Source organism: Balaenoptera acutorostrata, chromosome 1 (genome assembly GCF_949987535.1).
Source record: "Balaenoptera acutorostrata chromosome 1, mBalAcu1.1, whole genome shotgun sequence".
Taxonomy (NCBI): Eukaryota; Metazoa; Chordata; class Mammalia; order Artiodactyla; family Balaenopteridae; genus Balaenoptera; species Balaenoptera acutorostrata.
Genome location: NC_080064.1, coordinates 183,960,154 through 183,979,881, shown reverse-complemented (window position 1 = coordinate 183,979,881; position 19,728 = coordinate 183,960,154). Strand labels below are relative to the sequence as shown.

At 36.6% G+C, this 19,728-nt stretch overlaps 1 protein-coding gene across 1 annotated transcript in view; it reads right to left on the bottom strand.

Annotated features, from left to right (window-relative positions):
* USH2A (usherin) overlaps positions 1-19,728 on the bottom strand; it is an 800,956-nt gene that overhangs the window by 362,238 nt on the left and 418,990 nt on the right. The window contains exons 35-36 of the mRNA XM_057531465.1: positions 5,753-5,904; positions 788-950 (exon numbers count right to left, since the gene is read on the bottom strand). Of these exons, the coding sequence (XP_057387448.1) occupies positions 788-950; positions 5,753-5,904 (315 nt within the window). The remainder of the gene's footprint in view (positions 1-787; positions 951-5,752; positions 5,905-19,728) is intronic.

Below are 19,728 nucleotides of genomic sequence, written 5' to 3'. Positions count from 1 at the left end.
ACTGTTAACAGTATATGTGACCATATCAACGTTATTGCATATTTGCTACTAATGGAACAAGAAATGTTGAAGACACCTCCTTTAAAAATAGGCCACTCGTGGAAATGATAGAAGTAAACACTGAATAAAACAAAAATTAGGTTTCCAGTAAAATATAAAGCTGCATTTTTTTCTATGGTGAGGGTTGCTTCACATAAGCATCCTACCTAGCCAGCCCTAACTTAACTTATTGAATCAGATCGTTTCTGATAATACTTTCAAGGAAGCCTATGCAGTGTAACCCATGTCCAGTTAATCGATTGGAACACACACCAGCATTCCTAATTTACTTTAGAAATGCTAAAATGATCACACAAAAAGAGTTTGCTGAAGATGGACTGCAAAATTAAAACTCAACTCTTTGCAGGAATAATCGTTTAGGTTTTCACCATTTATTAAGCAAGGGGAAAAGAATATAGAATCTATACTAGGCCAATCTTTCTCGAAGTTGAGTGACCTTCAGAGCCACCTAAAGGGTTTGTTAAAACACGGAGTGCTGCTGCCCACCTCCCCGGAGCTGAGTAGGTCAGGTGTGGGTGTGGAGAGTTTACCCTTCTTGCAACTAATCACTTGAAGCTTTTACAGCTGCGCTGGGGACCCCAAAATGATCATGGCTGAACTGGTTCGTCAATATAGGTTATTTTTAGGAAAGATAAAGAAATTAAAATCTGTGGCTAAAAGAAAAAATTCAAAAGAAAATACATTGTTTTCTAATGTTATGAAAGTTTAAAAATGACAAACAAGTTACCTTGGTCAGCATAGAAAACGCCAGTAAAAAGGACTGAGTACGTTAATTGTCCATTAGGGTGAAAAGGTGCTTCCCATCTCACATGGGCCTTTTGGGATCCTTCTGTTTTGACAAACACATTTACTGTTCCTTCAGGAGGAGCTTCTAGAGTTCGATTTTCCACCTGTGCGTATAAAAAGATTTATTTTTGTTTGCAAATAAAATAAGTACATGCTTCACTTTGAGCATACTACTTCAAACAATCTCTTTGCTGTGAAGTAAACTATTTTGACAGTCGCATCTTGTATGAATACCTCATTTTGTCAGCAGGATCAAAGCATACCTCATGTTTTCTTCCTCCTGCTGTTAAAGCGTAGAATTTGAGCTCCTGACCAAGGCAGTCTGTGATTTCCAGAATACGTGGATCAGCTCCCACTGCGATTGTGCCTATGGCTGTGCATATCCATAGACTACTTCTAGGATGGCTTAAAAACAATTTTTATGTGATTGCAAAACGGAAGAAATGAGTAAGGTCTGTGTTCATAAGCTCCTGACTGCAGTGGTAGACTGCTGGGCTTTGTCAAGGGCCACACCAAGCATCTTGACTCAGACACACAGACACACACACAGACACACACTCACACACACACAGTTCTCTGAGTTGTGTTGCCACCATGGTACCATGCCAGACATCAAGAGATAAATGTACCTGAGTGACTCTATCCCTAAAGTATAATCACAAAAAGTTGAAATTTCATTAATATAGTAGTAATGAATGTATGCAGAAAAGAACAAAAAATGACTTATTTGAAGAGAAGGAATCTGAAATAAATATAAGCCTTCACTGCACAGGGGCCAGAAAGATTTTAATAGCTAAATAAGTAAAATAACTAAGAGAACAGAGGAAGATGAAGTTGGAAAGAAAGTAGAAAGGGGTTCAGGATATTTTAGCATCTTTTAATAACTGGCTTAAATTTGTTAACTAATCACCACAAACTCATAAGCATCCCTCATAAATGTTTGGCCTTTTCAGATTTACTGAATAGGTTGGTAATTTTGACCTTATTCTTAAAATACAGGCTCACGCCTCACAGGAAGGTGACCAAACATGAAATCCTTAGTCAGGCAAATATTCTCAATTATGTAGCCTTCATTTGTTAGGACGAATACACTTTCCCAATTATGAAAATAAATGTGGAAAAGACAGTGTGTTAATTTTTAATAAGTATGAGGTCACAACATGTTTTACTTTCATCTGAGAAAGGCTTTGGGGTTCTTTAGATCTATAACTCCTAGTCATTTTTTTAGTCTAATAGCTATGTACAAAAAATGATAAAGAAACTTGACTAGAAAAATATCAATTCATCATTTTAATATTTCATAACAAATGCAATTGGTTTATATCTATGTATGCAGTTCCAATTATTGTATAGAAAATGATTTTAAAGGGTTCCAAATAAAAGGAGACTCAAAAAGTTGAAGAATTAAGGGAAAATCCAGATAATTATATTATTATTCTCAAATACCTGGTTAATTTGAAATAAACAGAATTTTAAAATTTCCTTATGTATATGGATAAATACTTCAGTGTTTTTACACTATATTAAATTTGGCAGTTGTACTATTTTGCTCTGACTTGGTTTTTTTTTTTAATTACCATTTTGTTTATCAATCTTGCCTTAAAAAATGCTAAGGAAAAGGCATTCTAGAAGGCTGACTTGGCTTTCACCTGGGAAACTCCCTTGACACAGAAAAAAAAATATTTGAGAAGAAATATGCAATGAAAACAAACATTTTAATAAAATTGTTATCCTTAATACAACTCTTACCATGTACCAGAAAACTTTGTATAAATATTTCACTTAAATTTTCACAGCAACCCCTTGTAAAGTAGGCATTATTTTCCTTTTGTAATAGTTGAGAAATCTAAGGTTTCATAGAATAAAGCATGTTTTCCAAGGAGGCATGGGGGAAAAATAGCAGGTATAGGATAGATTTCCCACATGGGATTTTCTTGACCATAACATTTATTGCCATTAAGGTTTAGATGTCTTAAATAACAAAATTTATTCGTTTCTTTATTTAAAAAATGGCTGTGAAAATATGAGCATGTGTACATGTGTGTCTGGGTGTGTTTATCTGTATAAGCATGCCATCACCAAGAAACCAAGGCAGCTTTTTAACCATATCATGCAGCAGTGACCTATAGTTTCACACTTCATCCTTAAGAGGGTCCTTGGAGAATTGAATCTAATGAATGTTCCAAGGCCAGATACAGTCATAAAATTCCCCGTCTTAGACTCTACCAGTGTTACCTAACAGTGGATAAAAGAAAAACAAACAAACAAAAGCAAAGTGATTTTCCTATGGACAAGTTTATTGCATATTATTAATAGAAACACAAAATGTGAAGGGTTTCTAATTGCAATTCAACAATATAATTGAAAAAAAGGAAAGCATTTAAATAGTTCTTCTGGTGCTACATTTTCTGTTCATTTTTTTTCATTATTTCAAACATTTATGAAACCTCAATTACTGGATTTGATTTGACAATGCACATTAGCATCTTAAAAAATTAAGATCAAAGGCACTGTAAATTGTTGTTTACGTTGGAATTTCTTTAAAATCCAAATACATTGTGTAAATGGACAAGAACTGAATAAAACACACAGAAATCTTTTTTTTTTTTTTTTCCAGATAGTACAGAGCAATTTCTTCTGAATCACGAATAACAGGGAATAAACTTGGCTAGTCTAAGGGCACAAAAAATATTGTACTAATGCTACATTAAGGTGGTAAGGATATGGAATTTATGTAAGTATTTTTATTTTAAAAATATTCTATTTTATCAAATTTGTTCTTTTTTTTTTTGTTTTGGTTTATTATATGAGCAACCTGGAAAATTTTGAGGGTGAACCAGACCACGTTCAAGACTATAGAGCATATTTGTCATAGGAAACATTGAATGGTATTTCCCTGTGTGCATGAAAAACAATGATATTAAATATGTAAGTGGTGAAACAAACAGGCTTCTCTTTCTAAAAACCAAGAGTTACCATTAAGGAATGTTGTTAGGTGAAGAAAAAAAAAAAATTGACTCTGGAAAATTAATTCTTTGATTTCTTCCAGCAAAAGATTTAGAAATAGAGATCATAAATTTTTTTGTTTCAATGAAATATTTGCTATAACATTGGGCTTCAGATAAAGAATACCTTTAAGTGATATATATACACGCAATTTGGCTGGATTTTGTTGAACATTATAATTTAACGATAATTCTGGCTTTTAAGATTGATTCCTAGATTTCTTAAATCAAGGACACATTCAAAAAAATCATCATCAACAAAGAGTTGAATCTGTAATATCTTTCATGATTGTGATAGATATCCAGAGCTATCTAGAATACTCAAATATGTAATCTCTTAAGTGCATAACATGTATTGTAATTGGTAAAAAAATATTTCAGAAATCAATTGAAGACCATGGGTTTTAACTTCTTGGCAATATAGAGTTGACTTGTTCTAAATAAAGACATTGTTGTTCAATCCCACTAATTAGAGATGGATCATTGATTTGGGAAAAGTGTTTGTATACTGAGCACAGGATAAAGAAAAAGACCAAAAGGAGAAAATAACTCTGTGCTTTAAGTCGGAACTGAGTCTAGGATGTGTGAGGCCGTGGGAGAGTAGGGTTTTACAATCCAATTCGGTTTCCTCCTTCCCATCAGGCATTGTGGAATTTGATTCCTTCAGGTCAACATCGCCTACTATCTGTACAAGACATAGATTGATAACCATGTCCCCCTTGTTTAAAGTTACCAGAACATCAGGAGACAGAGTGGGACCCAGTTTAGTAGCCAGGACCACAATTTGCACTTTATATTTTTGAAAAAGTCTCAGTTTCAAGTTCATAGGATGTGTTCTTTTGTTTCTTTTTCTTTTTTGAATGGAGAAGAAAGGCTGGCCTATTGCCATTCCTGCTTTTAAGAGTAAGTAACCATCAGAGGGGTCCAGGCTATAAAATACTTAATGGCAATAAAGACTACAGCTCAGCTCCACTGATAGATGATGTCAGCAGCTTGGAAAGCAACCAATCTCTGAAGCGAAACGGGAGGTGTGAGCAAAAATAAGGAAGCAAAAAATTAAATGGTCGAGCTGTTTTTCAAGGTAATATTTATAGAATACACTCTTCAATGAAGACAAAATGCATTAAAATGATAGGCCATTAGGAAAGACTGCCAAAAAATATCTAAAATGAATGAGCATGTCCCTTAAAAGAAGCTAAATCTAATCAATCAAGAAATATGCACAAGAGTCAAATGTTATGTTTTGAAACTAAAGAATGTCATGCTGGTCTATGACAATTATGTACAATCAATTGGGTTTTGAAAATTATACCAGTAATAAAAAGCACAATTTTGTCTATCTTTCAACTACAAATGAAATATAGGTAGATATAGATTTCTGAAATGTGGATATCAAAAGCTGATATTAATGTAATTTTAAATACTGTTCTTATTAATATATCACGCTCATGAAATTAAAATATATTATTCTAATGGATGAGACAAACAATCTTTTAATTGATTAACATACTTGTTGGGAAGCAGTGTTGACATATTGTGGCAGTTATGTGCTTTAAATTATTTTCACTTTTTAATCGTAAACTTACTCAAGTGGTCGAGTTCATTACTTGGAAGAAAAACATCCACTTTAAATATGTCACTAAATTAGGCAAAATTGTATGTATGCCCGCTCAGCTGCTCAACTTACCGTTTGAAATTTCAGTAAAATGTAGACTCTGTCCTTCACTAGACCTATGTGCAGTCTTGAAATTTATGTTGAATATAAAATCCTACTAACCCTTAATTGAAATTTTATAAAAAGAAACTCTCCCATCCAACTTGAAAGGCTAGCTGTGCAGAGTTGCCTATTCATTGTCATCTGACATTTAATACATTTCCAGAATGTAAATTCATACACTCACCAGTGGGCCCAGAGCACAACCTTTGGCCGTGCAGGCTTGGACTCTGAAGGAATGTAAGCTCCAAGGAGCGAATCCAGAAGCATGACAGCTGAGTTCTGAGGAATTGTGAATTAATATACCATCTAGATATAGTCCATAACTTGTGATAACACCTGGGAAGATAATAATTGCCGTTTAGTATGATTGTTAGACAATAGCAAAGAATGTCTTAGAAGAAGCAAGCACTTCTTGATATGATTTCTAATTTCGTGGAATCACAGTCTCTCCCTTAGTCTAAACCCTGTCTCCTTCCAAAGGATAAAACCGGCTTTAAACTCTTGAATATCAAAATGTTAAGCTAATTAGTATAGAGACACAAATAGAACCCAAGAGTCCCAGTATAGGAATCTTTCTATTGCATCACGTTAACTACTGTCATTGGTGTTCCATATAAAAAATGAATAAGTATATTTATAATTTGTATTGCTTTCTAAAATGATATCCTAATAGATGTGCTTTAGAAGTCCAATGACCTTGTTGGGTAATGCATTGTGTGTGACTCAGGATGTGTCAGGCATTGTTCCAAGAGCATCTTCCTTTTTAACTCTCTCCTCACAGTACCACTATAATAAAGGCAGTATTATTATCACCATTTCATAGATGAGGAAAATCAGGCACAGATAGCTTAGGTAACTTGCTCAAGGTCACAAAGCTCGCAGGTTTCGGAGTCAGGATTTGAATCTAGGCAGTCTGTCTCCAGAGCCCATGCTCTCAATTACAACACTGAATCACCTAAACAGAAAGCCTTGGCAATTTGCACGGATTACATTTATGAGACACTCATGATTGGGTTAGAGAAACTATGATTTGCTAGATTTAATGATCAACTTAAATTTATTTCAGAAGTTATGTGCATTTTCATGAAATCAACTAACAGAGATTTGAGAGACTGAATGACTAATATAATCATGTATATGGCTAATATAATCATTTGATTTATTGCATCCAAACATGCATTAAAAGGAAGTTAGGGATCTCTGTTCACTGGAAATACAGCATCCCCACACTCATTAAACATTATACTGGGGGAAACAGAACTTTGCTTGCATGCTAAATTAGAACCTCTTTCAAACTAAAATTAATTTCACAGTGGCCTCCTGGGTGTGTCCTTGAGGACTTAACTGTTCATCTGTCAGATAGCCTTCCCTGAGGACAGATGTTGGGTGCCTCTCCACTAGCACACAGCACATCTTCATCATAGTATTTACTTTCCCACTTCTCACGTTATTAGTATCATTATTCCTTATTTAATTGCCTGACATTGCCAATGGGCTACAGGATCCCCAAGGCAATCTTGACTCTTCCTCACCTGTGTATTTCTAGAGCTTAGCACTATGACTAAAACATAGTAGGTACTTAAAAAATATTGACTGAATGAATACATTAATGTATACGCAGCATAGGAATAAAATACCAGCATCCAATACAGAGTGAAAATTCAAGACTACAGGAAAAAGATACCTAGATACCTGAAATGTGAAAAGAAACTTGCTAGAAGGTTGATATTATAGAATAGCTCAAAATCAGGATTTAGAGGAAGAATGAGTTTTGAAACAAAGACTCTAGCAAAATCAAAGGTCATCAAGAGAGTCCCTGAGAGATGACTTCCAGGCTGCTTGACTCTCAGCCTTATGAACAGCAGATCTGGTCTTGTGAATGTCCTGAAAGTAGATCAAACCTTCATCCGTCATCATATTAGGGACAGCTTCACTCTGGGAATCATTATACCAGGAGACTTTTCGCAAGCGTCCCTCTCTCCTGGGAAGGAGTTGCTCACTTCTAGAACCTGTTCACAGTGGTCTGGCAGCTCCATCGTCTGTGAACTTATGGAATGCTGTGCCTGTTGTCAGAATATCTCTCACAATGCTGCTTTTGATTAAGAAATCAGTTTATAGTAAAAGAAGGAGGAAGTGAACTAACTATAACTATGGAAGTTATCCATCTTACAATACACCTCATCAACCCATAGTCTGGGAGATTGCCGAAATGGCCTCTGGAAGCCTACCTTACAGCCCAAGCTGAGTGATAACACCCTGTGGATCTGGGGTTCCTATAGGATGCTATGCCTGCTTTGAACCTGTATTTGATGCTGGTTTTTCTATAGTGAGAAAATGTTGGACTCAAGAGAAGGTAGTCAGCGTATTACCTCTCACTATTATACTTCATATGCTACACAAACTATTCGTGCTTTCTCTACTCACAAAGAGGAATACTTATATCATGGGGGCATCACCAAGGTACCAGCAAATTAGAAACTGAGAATATTATTGATACCAGGCAATTTGGGATCCTCCTGCAGCTAGATCAACAGGCAAAGAAAAAATTACTATGTGGAAGGAGGAATTAGCTTCCTTCTGCATGCTGACATTCTGGACTTTCCCAAGGACATCCCTTTATCTGACCAGGTCCGAATATGTAACGTTTAGAAGTCTAAAGTAACTTAAGCCACAACCACTAAGGACACAGACCTTTTAGTAGTACACATTTGGTTGCATCGCTAGGTAAAGAATCCCAAATAGATGGGCAACTGGCTGAGAGCAAGGGGAAGAAGGTGTAAATATCATCTATGGCCTTAACTAGTTATAGAAACAAGAATTGTAGACGTTATTTTTTATTTCGTGCTTATTACATAGAGATTTGTATATAATAACTAATTTTCCCTCCTCCTTTTCCCTATTGATTTATATTTAAAAAGTTCATGGGTTTTAGTTTATAGTTTAGTTTTAAAGTTGTAGAATATCCAGGTGGGTTGTATCTAAACTGAAAGGGGAACTAATACCACCGAGATGTGACTATAGTGACAGAGGGTAAGAGAACCTTCATCTGTCCAAAGCAGAGTAGTATCATTTGGGGTGGAAGCACGCAGTGATTATCGTCAGTAGTGGAAAGTAATAGAAGGTAGAAGAGTGGGCATGGCGGCTGAATAGCTCAGCTGCTTATTCATCTAAGTCATCTGATCACAGCTCTACATCCACACTTCTAGTCTGCTCTGTGCACTGAGCCCAAGAGCTAGCACATTACATTTGTAGCTCTCTTGCTGGTTGACTTTCTAGTAAGTTTCAGCAAGAGGAGGCATTGCTAGAAGTGCAGAAGCAGGAAGAAAGAAAACATCCAGCTTCCAGTTCCAAGAGCAGACGCCTTTGCTGACTGGCACTACGCAGCCAAGCAGGGGCCACACCACGCAGTCCGGACATCACACGCTCCTCTTCCGCATTTGCAGCTTCTTCAGTAGTGGAATCTCGGTGGCTCTTGATGGTTCAAGCATCCAATTCAAATCAGCAGATCCAGCAGTGGGCCCACAGCTCAGCTCCTGCCCAGGAAACTAAGTACCTTGCTGGCAATCACGCTTTTTGTTCTTCTGGTATCCGCCTCCTCCTTCTCCCTTTTTTTTTTTTTCTTCCGGTCCTCCCAGTGCTCTTGTAACCAACTCCTTGTACAATATTAAATATAGTCTGTCTTGAATACCTAACACATTTTCTATTTGATCAATTAGATCTTGATCAATACATCCTTTAGGATGAAAGCTTTTTAAAATTTAAATGAGCTAATACTTTAAAAAGCTAGTGCTTTGACCCATTTTCCTTTCTGAAGATAACTCTGTACCATGTCTCTTTCTGAAAGCAGGTCCACTTCCCTTATTTCCCAAATTTTTGAGAAAGTGTCTTCATTTTACTATCAGGTATCACTCTGGTTCCACAAAAATGTGCAGCTGCCAGCAACTGTTCTTCTTTATTCTAAGGTGACCATCTATGGTAACTCAAAGAATACTTACAGAGAGTATTTGCTTTAATGTCATTTAATACTTGACACACAAAAGCACAAATGAATTAAAGCTAAGAAATGAGAGGTACATAGTGAGAAACCAACTAGCACATTGAAAATTTAAGAGAAGAAAAACAGATAAAATCACACTAATAATATAATAATAAAGACAAGGAATTATTATATGCCAGGCACTCTGCTAAGCAATCATTGTATGTGATGGGCACACAATGTGCAAATCACTTATGTTATTGCACTTATGTGCAAATCACATGTTGCAGAAGCTCTTAAAGAAATTTTAAGACTCCTGAAACTCTATCTTCTTGATCTGCTTTTCAACATTGAAACAGAAAGTACCCAAATCAATATTTCCCTTTTCTTACGTAATTGGGGAACAGAGAACTTCTTTTCTGCTGGGATTATGTGCATAATATCTCATTTATCTGACATAATGGGAAATGAGATATTTTATAGGAGGTAATTTTCGTTATAACTCAGTCTCATCCCTGAAGCACAAACTTAAAAATCTTAACCATTTTCAAAGGAAATCTTTCCAGCAAGCACTACACACTTTCCTATAGTTTCACACAGACAATAATGAATATAACTGAATCATTCTGTGATGATTCAAACTGTGCACTACAGACATCGGAGACTATACTTGCTAATTCAATGATACCCTCCAGGACTGAGGAGATAGAGGATACTTACCCAGCTCTTCCCCTTAAACATCACTCAGTGGCTACACTTCCTCAAGTCTTATGTCTCCTTTTTGAGTTCTCCACTCTCCCTCAGTGACAGGCTCTCAAAAGTAACTTCTTTGTTTTGTCTACTTGACTCTAACAAGTCAGCCCCTAGCAAGCTCTGCTGAGAAACTATAACCATGACATTTAGAACTTTGGATAAAGAAATAATAGACAGTTACTGAGAGAAGGGCTCAGAGTAAGATGAGCACGTGGCAAATGAGCTGAGAATGAAATTAAGTGACATTTGCGACAGTTAATTCAACTGCTCACATTTTTACAATTCAGGATGCATAAGGAGTGGGTGAGACTGAAGTCCAGACTCAGGACAGGTGAGATCTCACACTCATACACACACACACACACACACACACACACACACAGAGTTACCCAGCTTTCTTAGGTGACCAATATTCAACAGTATTTGTAGGATGCTAAAAGATTTATGGGGCTAAAAGATCAATTGTAGAACCAGTGTGCACTGGATAAATACGGTTGGCCTTTTAAGTCATTTTGGACACTCTTCTCTACTTCATCCACCACACCAACTCCATCCTCAGTCCTGTAGACCTTACATCCCAAATTGATCTTTCCCCATCTCTATATCCATGGGCATCTAGTCCATTCTGCCACCATTTCGTACCTAACAATTATAGCCACCTAAGTGTTTTGATGCATTCATGCTCCCACAAAATTTATTCTCGATAATACAGTCAGAGGGGCAGTTTTCAAAACACATATCTGATCATGTCACATGCAATCAGTGATCAATCAGGTCTTCGCCAGTACTAGCAAGATGAGTTTCCTGTCCCAGAACCAGGAAGCTGGGGTCACCATAAGCATGTTGTGAGGATGAAACAGACTAGCGGTGTTGACCTCTCTGGGTTTTCTGCCTTTTGGTCCAGGTCTTACCAGCCAATCACCAGATCTAAGGTCAGACCAAAGTGGGATACTATTGTGGTTTAGAGCTGGAATCCACCTGTGCCCCCCTCCCCCCAGAAAAGCCTAAGACAAGGGGTTTCCTCTGATCTGATTTGGGCAAGGCCATTAATTATAAAATCTTGAATTAAGGACACAAAGTCAAATTTCCTGGTAAATTTGTGGACAATAAGAGATACCATTTGAAAAGAACACTCCGTTTCTTATCAAGACAGGCAAGCAAATTTCATAGCTTGTTTTTATTAGCAAATGTTTTGATATAAATAATATTAGTATGATATGAAACATTGTATAATTCAGTTCTCAAAACATACATTAAGTAATAAGTCTAAAATATCTCTTAACACAACAATTTTTATTGACCTCAGATTCCCAAAGTGAGGTACAAAAACTAGTGAATATAATCTAGTGGACATTTTAAACATAGCCTAAGAAGGCACTTTCTTTCTTTGACTAGAGCACAGGACATGTACGGATAGCTTTGGAAAAAGTAAAATGCCAAGTTCTTAAAATGCCATGTAAGTATTTTTGAAATTATAAAACACTTAATTATTAAAAAATGTACTGAACACTTACTTTGAGTCGGACAATAGGCGGCACGCTTAATATGAATTATTTCTGTTAACTTTGACAACACCAAGAAGTTAGAACTGTTATTTGTCTTGTTATGGAGATGAGGGAATGCAGTCTTAGAGAGGTTAAGCTACTTCCCAAAGTCATACAAGGATAAATTCAGCGGTGGGATCTGGCAATCTCATCTCACTGCTGCCACTACTCCTGTTATCCATTTCCAGCCTAATTTTCTCTTCTAAAATATGCAGGAATTCCACTCAAATTAAGAACTGATGAACATGCTCTAGCCCTAAAAGCAATGAGGATGAGCCTAATGAAAAAATTAACATATATTTATTGAACATCAATTACCTGAAAGGTACTATGCTTGGTGCTTTGGGGCACAGAAAGAATAAGAAATAGTATCTACATTTATGGAAGTAAGAAAAGGGTTAAACACTGGTCTAACTAAATAACAATCCAAGAGTTAGATGAGTGATAAGCACCACAAAACCTTTATGCCCAACAAATGGTATAGACAGTAAGTACAGAAGCTTCTAGCAGGGAACAATCACTCTGGCTAAAGCGAGTAGTAAAAGCTTTTCAGAGCAGCCAAGTCTTCAATGCAAAGAAGCTGCATCTTCCATAGGTTCTTCCATAAATGGTACAACGTGAAAAGGCAATGACTCAGGAAGATGTCCCTGGTAGGGAAATGATATTTACCAATGTGTGGAAGGAAGCAAGTGCAAGGTATAGTAAAGATATCCTGAATAGACCAGTATTTTCTTGTTGTTGCTGTAATTGGTTAAAGTCTAATAGAAAATAAGGATTCAAAGGGAGTTAGAGCCTGAATTCTGCTCCAAGAAGTTGGGATTTTATGACACACAGGAGAATTACTGATGTTTTTATGTACTGACTAGGGGCATAATGAAAGCCTTATTTAGAAAAATTACCCTAGAATGATATATATAATACTGGCGTAGGGAAGACCATGGAGGTAGGGAAAAGTAGGACAGATGAAAATATCAAAAAGAAAAACTAATATTAATAATTTTTAAAGCCACATTTTCCTGAATGTATCATAACTAGTTGTAACCCAGGCAGGGATGTGGAAATGTCACATTTCAGCAGTAGTGCGTGGTATATTCTAAGAGAAATATCTTTAACACTTTTATATATAGCTGACCTTTGAACAACATGGGTTTGAACTGCATGTGTCCACTTATATGTGGATTTTTTTCAATAAATACAAAACTACACAATCCGAGGTTGGCTGATTCCACAGATGCAGAACCACAGGTAGGGAGGGCTGACTATGGGGACCTGAGCACCTGCGGATTTTGGTATCTGCAGTTGGTCCTGACAATCCCTCATGGATGCTGAGGGAGGATTGCACGTGGATTTTCTATCACATCACCCTTACTGTTCAAGGGTCAACTGTACTTTCTCTTTTTTAAAAAAACAAACATGAGCTTAGGACTGGGATGTGTTAAACTAAATATGGTATAACAACGTCACTAGTCGAAGAGAGAGGTGTCTCTCTTTATCAGAGATGGACTGTGAAATTCCCAATAAAAAAACTCATAAAAACCTGCTACCGAAGAACTAGTTTGCCTCTATACTAATGGTTTAAAAGGGATTGATTTTCATTTGAGTATTAAAAAAGAAAGTTATGGGTCTGTTTTGTATCTTGACTGTATCAGTGTCAAAATTTTCGTTGCGATAGTGTACTATAGCTTTGGAAGATGTTGGCCATTAGGGGAAACTGGACAAAGCACACATGGGCTCTCTCTGCATTATTTCTTACAACTGCATGTAAATCTAGAATTATCTCAAAAAACAACATTTAACTAAAATACAAAACAAAAACTGTTGTGTAGGGAAGCATGACAGAAGAGGCAAACACTTGAAAGGCAGAGGAAGTTGATGCTGAAAAAATAACAACTGTATTTATGTTTTAATCAGATACCTTAGTCCTCAGGAAATACCCATGAGAGCAGAAAGAGTTTCACTTTTCCTTTACAGATGAGAAAAACAGGTTTGACAGAGGTTTGCTAACTTGGCCGTGATGGTTGGCACTGAAGCATTCAGACTCCACAGGGCACCAAACAGGATACTCGCCAGCTTCTGTGGATCTATTTTTTTCCTATCTTTTAAAAAGTATGTAATAAAACATAATATAGAAAAGTGCGTAAAATATGTTACATTTTTAAAACAAGTTAAAAAGCAAAACTCCTATAACCATCGCCAAGATTAAAAAATAGAATATTGCCAGCACCCTGCAAATGTCTTGAGTCCTTCATGATTCCAACCCTTCCCCCCACCACAGACAACTAGATTGACTTTAAGAACCATTTTCTTGCTTTTCTACCTAAGAATGCATCCCTAAACAAAGCAATTAAGTTTTGTGTGTTTTCCACTTTGAATTAATGAAATCATATTTATGCAATTTTTGCACCATTTTTTGTTCAACATAATATGCACCAGTTCTACCCGTGTTGTTGAGGGTAGCCATACTTTGCTCATTTCCATGGCTGTACAGTATTTTTGTATGGCACAATTTATATATTTATTCTATTGTTGATATTTAGATGGTTTCCACATTTTGGCTGATATATCAATGTAGCTATAATCATTTTTGCACATGTGTCTTGAGTCTCATGTGTACAAGCTTCCTAGGGTATAGATACTGGAGTGGAGTTGTTGGGATATATTCAATTGTCTAGTAAGACAATGCTCAACTCTTTTTCAAAGTATATCAATTCCCATTACCATCAATAGTGCCTGTGAGTCCTCATTGTTCCATATCCTCAAAAAGACCTTGTATAGTCACGCTGTTAAATTTTTGCCAGTATTTTTTTGCATAAAATGGTGCCTTGTTTTGGTATTATTTTATTTCCCAGCTTATTAAAGAGACTGAGTACATTTCCTTATGTCTATCAGCCATTTAATTTTTTTTTTCTTTTGCGAAATGCTTTTTCAGATCTTTCCCCAGTTTATTATTGATTCCTAGGAATACTTTATATATTGTGGATGCTGGTCTTCTGATAGTTACATGTGTTGTGAATATCATATCCCATTCTGTTACTTATCTTTTCAGGCACTTAGTTTACAGCACATTTTGATGAAAAAAAATGTTCTTAATTTTAGTAAACCTTTTATCAATATGAAGTTACCTAATTATCTCTAATAATCCTGTTTACCTGAATATCTCCTTCGTCTGATATTAAAGTAGCTGTACCAGCTTTCTTTTCTTTTTTTATTCCTTACATTTTAGTTTGCTTTAGTTTGAGAAGGAAGGGGTTAACAGCTGATTCAGGGGCCTTTCCCTTAGCCTAGGCTCTAACTTGGCTGAATCTTTCTTGCTACACTACCTCAAGATAAACCAGAATCCATCTGACCACTGTGTACTGGACCAAGCACCTGACCTCATTGTCAATGTTGTTTATAAGTAATGGTTAGCTGGCATTGATGAGATGCAGTTGCACCAAAGAATGGACACTAGTCATGTACCTGGTACCCTCATGGTGGGATAGAGCTGTGGTTTCATTCAATGACTTTCGATTAAGCTTTTAGAAAAAATGAGGGAGAGCTATGTATACTGACATGAAAAGATGCCTGCTCCATATTTGTCAGGAGGAAAAAAATAGAGCTGCAGGATTATACATTTATGGCCAATTATTTTTAAGATTTTTTAAAAAATTAATTTATTTAATTTTTATTTATTTTTGGCTGTGTTGGATCTTCGTTTCTGTGCGAGGGCTTTCTCTAGTTGCGGCGAGCGGGGGCCACTCTTCATCGCGGTGCGCGGTCCTCTCACTATCACGGCCTCTCTTGTTGCGGAGCACAGGCTCCAGACGCGCAGGCTCAGTAGTTGTGGCTCACGGGCTTAGTTGCTCCACGGCATGTGGGATCCTCCCAGACCAGGGCTCGAACCCGTGTCCCCTGCATTGGCAGGCAGATTCTCAACCACTGTGCCACCAGGGAAGCCCATGGCCAATTATTTTTAAGTGTCTATTTTATGCCTGTACATGTAAATGATTATTCATTCAATCAGCACAGTAATTATTGAGTGCCTACTATGTTCTGGGCACTCTCTTAAATGTGGTGGAGAAAAAATAAGCCACAAACACAAAATCAGGGGGCAAAGTGGAAGACTTCCCAGCTGGTGGCTGCCCTTTGAAGAACTTTCTCTCACTGCATGTGGCTGTTCTCTCGCGACCACGCACCTGTAAAACTTGGCTAAGGAACTCACATTTTCTAAGCTTTTATTTCCTCTCCAATAAAATTGGGACACTATTCCTTGCCCTGGTGGCCTGAGTTAACACGAGTATCAAATGAGTGAGCAGATATGAAAGTCCCCCAGAAATTAGGTGTTATGCACGTAAAAGGCATGAGCTTAGAGCTACCCCTTTCTTCCAGGATAAGTTCAAGCCCGGTTTGTTACGGGAATCTCAGCTGAGGCTGTCTCCTCCTACTCTGATCTATGTCACGAACTGCATGTTTCTTGTAAAAAAAATAATCTGCACATCTCTCAAAAACACATTTGAGACAGGTCTGTATTCCTTACTTGTACGCTGTCTGTCATCACCTAGCAGTTTTTATTTTCTATTAGAGTATTGTTGATTAACAATATTGCGTTAGTTTCCGGTATACAGCAAAGTGATTCAGTTATACACATACGTGTATCTGCTCTTTTTCAAATTCTTTTCCCATTTAGGTTATTACAGAGTACTGAGAAGAGTTCCCTGTGCTATACAGTAGGTCCTTGTTGGTTATCTATTTTATATATAGCAGTTTGTACATGTCAATCCCAAAATCCCTAACTATCCCTACCCCCATCCTTCCCCCCGGTAACCATAACTTCATTTTCTAAGTCTGTGAGTCTGTTTCTGTTTTGTAAATAAGTTCATTTGTATCATTTTTTTAAGATTTCACATATAAGTGATATCATATGATATTTGTCTTTCTCTGACTTACTTCACTTAGTGTGATAATCTCTAGGTCCATCCATGTTGCTGCAAATGGCATTATTTCATTCTTTTTAATGACGGAGTAATATTCCATTGTATATATGTACCACATCTTCTTTATCCATTCATCCTACCACCTAGCAGTTTCTTATACGTGTTTGCTAAGTCTTTACATAAGATTCCTCCCCTACTCCAATCAAGCCCAGAGAGTACAGTGTGAAAACACAGCTACTTACTAAATACTATAAAATAATTTTTGAAAAAAATATACTGGATTTAGTGGCTTTGGTTTTTGGTAACCTACTAGCATAGTAATCTGATTCATCAGAAAATATGGAGGACCTACTATGTGCCAGGCATTGTGTTACATGCTGGGAATACAGAAGTGATCAAAACAGCCTTGGTACCTGCCTTCAGAAAACTTTCAATCTAAGTGAGAAGACAGACTAAGTGCATTATGTGTATGTAAAGTTGATTAAAGGAGAATCAGAGGGAACAGAAGAAAACATGGGGAGTGGGGGAGGGAAGGCAGATGCTAACCTAGTCCAGGTTTGTTAGGGAATAAGCCTTATTTGAGAAACAGATCTTTAAACTGACTTTGCACTGAGAGTTACTTCATTAAGAGGAAAAATTTCTTACACCATTATTTGATTAGTTATAACAAAGATTTCATAATAATAAATTGAAAGCTTTCAATGAGATATCAGTAAGTTGATTACTATTTAAAAATGACATATCACAGGAGTATTAGATAAACAATCTGCAACTAGAACTTTTGAGCACAGCCCTCTTTATTTGCTTTAAAAATGTCTAATGTGCCAAAACGAGGTGCAACAAAATAGAATTTTTGTTTGTTTACTTATTTCCTTTTTCCAGTCTCAGAATGAAAGGAAGTATTTTACCTTTACACTACATCCAGCCCCCCAAATTCTGTGTGTTAATTGTGGATTAAATGAGATTTAGACATGAGTCAGGGTCTCAGTAGGAACCTGATGGAAACTCAAATGAACAAATGAGGAGGATAGTTTAGTGAAGGATCTATGTACAAGGATATGGGTAGAGTTAATGGAAAGCACCAAGTGATAATAACGCATCACCGGTTAGTAATTGTCAGGACTCCTAGGAGCCGGTAAGTATCTTTAAATTTGCAGGGGAAAGGATGAAAACTGATGCAGGAAGCTGGAGAAAGAGCTGGAGTGACAGGGAAGGACCACTGGATAGGAGCTGTAGCCTTTGGTGGAGGAAGGCAGCCCTGGAGCCCAGAGCCTGGCAGAAAGTTCTGAGACTCCTTTCTCCTCTGACCCTTTCAACTCTTGCTGCTGCTGCCCAGGGACAAACCAAAAGGAAGCCAGAGAGAGAGGAAGCCCATTGATGCTGTGAGTAAAGGTCAGCCTTGTAGGATGCAGGGCTGAGTGGAGGAGAGTAGAGAGAGGATCTAAAGAGGCAAAAGAAAAATATACAACATAAAAAATGACAGGGAATTATTATATTGCACCGTATTGTATTTTTTGTGCTTTTCTCTTGCTTATTCTCTTGTGCTAATAACCAGTAAGATAGCTGTAAGAAAATAAAACAATATTATGCTATGTGGTATGGGGGATCAGGTTATTTAATCCAGTTCTACAAATTTAGTTCTTCAGTGGATAATCCACAAAATGGATACTTAATTCCCGCTGGCTCTCTATCATAAGCAGTTTGAAGTTTATCACCTTTCTCCTTCCATAATGGTAGAATTTTTAAGGTGTTTAATTTTCACAGGGAAGCTGAATCATAATTGTCCATAAAGCACATCCACTGGGATATATATCTTTGTGCTTCTTCATCAGGTTATGTCAAATTGTATTTCCTAAGGTGCCCAATAGATTGTCATATATAACCAAGGAAATTCAATACAAGTACAATACAATGTAAATTTAATACAAGGTACCTCTATGTACATTGAAGAATTCTGTTTACTGTAAGAATTAAACAATGCTTTAGTGTGTCATAAAAATAACATGCATAGTGAATATAGATGCTCCAAACATATTTGTTTGTTTTTTCCAGTCCAGTGTGGCAATGTGAATATCAACCGAGGTTTCCCCCCAAGGTCTGGATGATGATTGAATGTGGCAGATATCTCCCTGTGTGAATACTTGATCCTTCAATTAAAAAGGAAAAGAGAGAACAGCTTTCACAACGTGGAAGAATGTCTTATTACTGTAATGCTCGCCTAAAAATGGAATCAACGGAATCTAAAAAAGAACGTGCTTGGGAAATTCTACCTGACAAATGGATGGGAGGTGTTTCATAAAAGTTACACAAGGTTTGCTTCAAACTGTCAAGCCGTTTTCCTAAGTGATTCACCAAATTCTATAATCTGTTTCTTCTAGGAAATCTGAGTATTTCCAGGAAAGAAAATAGATTCACATTTTGACTGTTTAAAAAGAAAGTTAGTTCAAAATAAAAAGTTTAAAAAAATAGTTATTCCTTTAAAACCAGAGAAAAATCAGGACAGAGATCTTAGAAGCGTTGAATCTTGGCACTGAGAATGAGACACTGAACCTGTAAAAGTATCTTAAAAAAATCTTTTTTTCACATGGCTACATGGAATCCTACATTATGAGCATTTCTGCACAAAGTAGAGGTGAGGAGTACAGTGAATAAAATCATGCATTTTGAGTCATTCACACCTTGTTTTGTATTACATTCCTACTTAACTAGCTGTCTTGCCTAGAGTAATTAAGTTGCTTAATACTTATAAATTTGAGTTTCCACATCTGAATGTTGGAATAACAGTACCTATTTCCTGGGCTAGTTATGAGATTGAAAGTACCTGGCACATAGTTATAAACTGTAGCTATTACTATTACCACTATTATTAGTATTAGCAGAAAATCAAATATTTCTTTCTCTGCATGGGTAGAGCACTTAATTAGTATTTACACATACACCTTCATGTACATACATTCTAAAAATTTCTCTATAT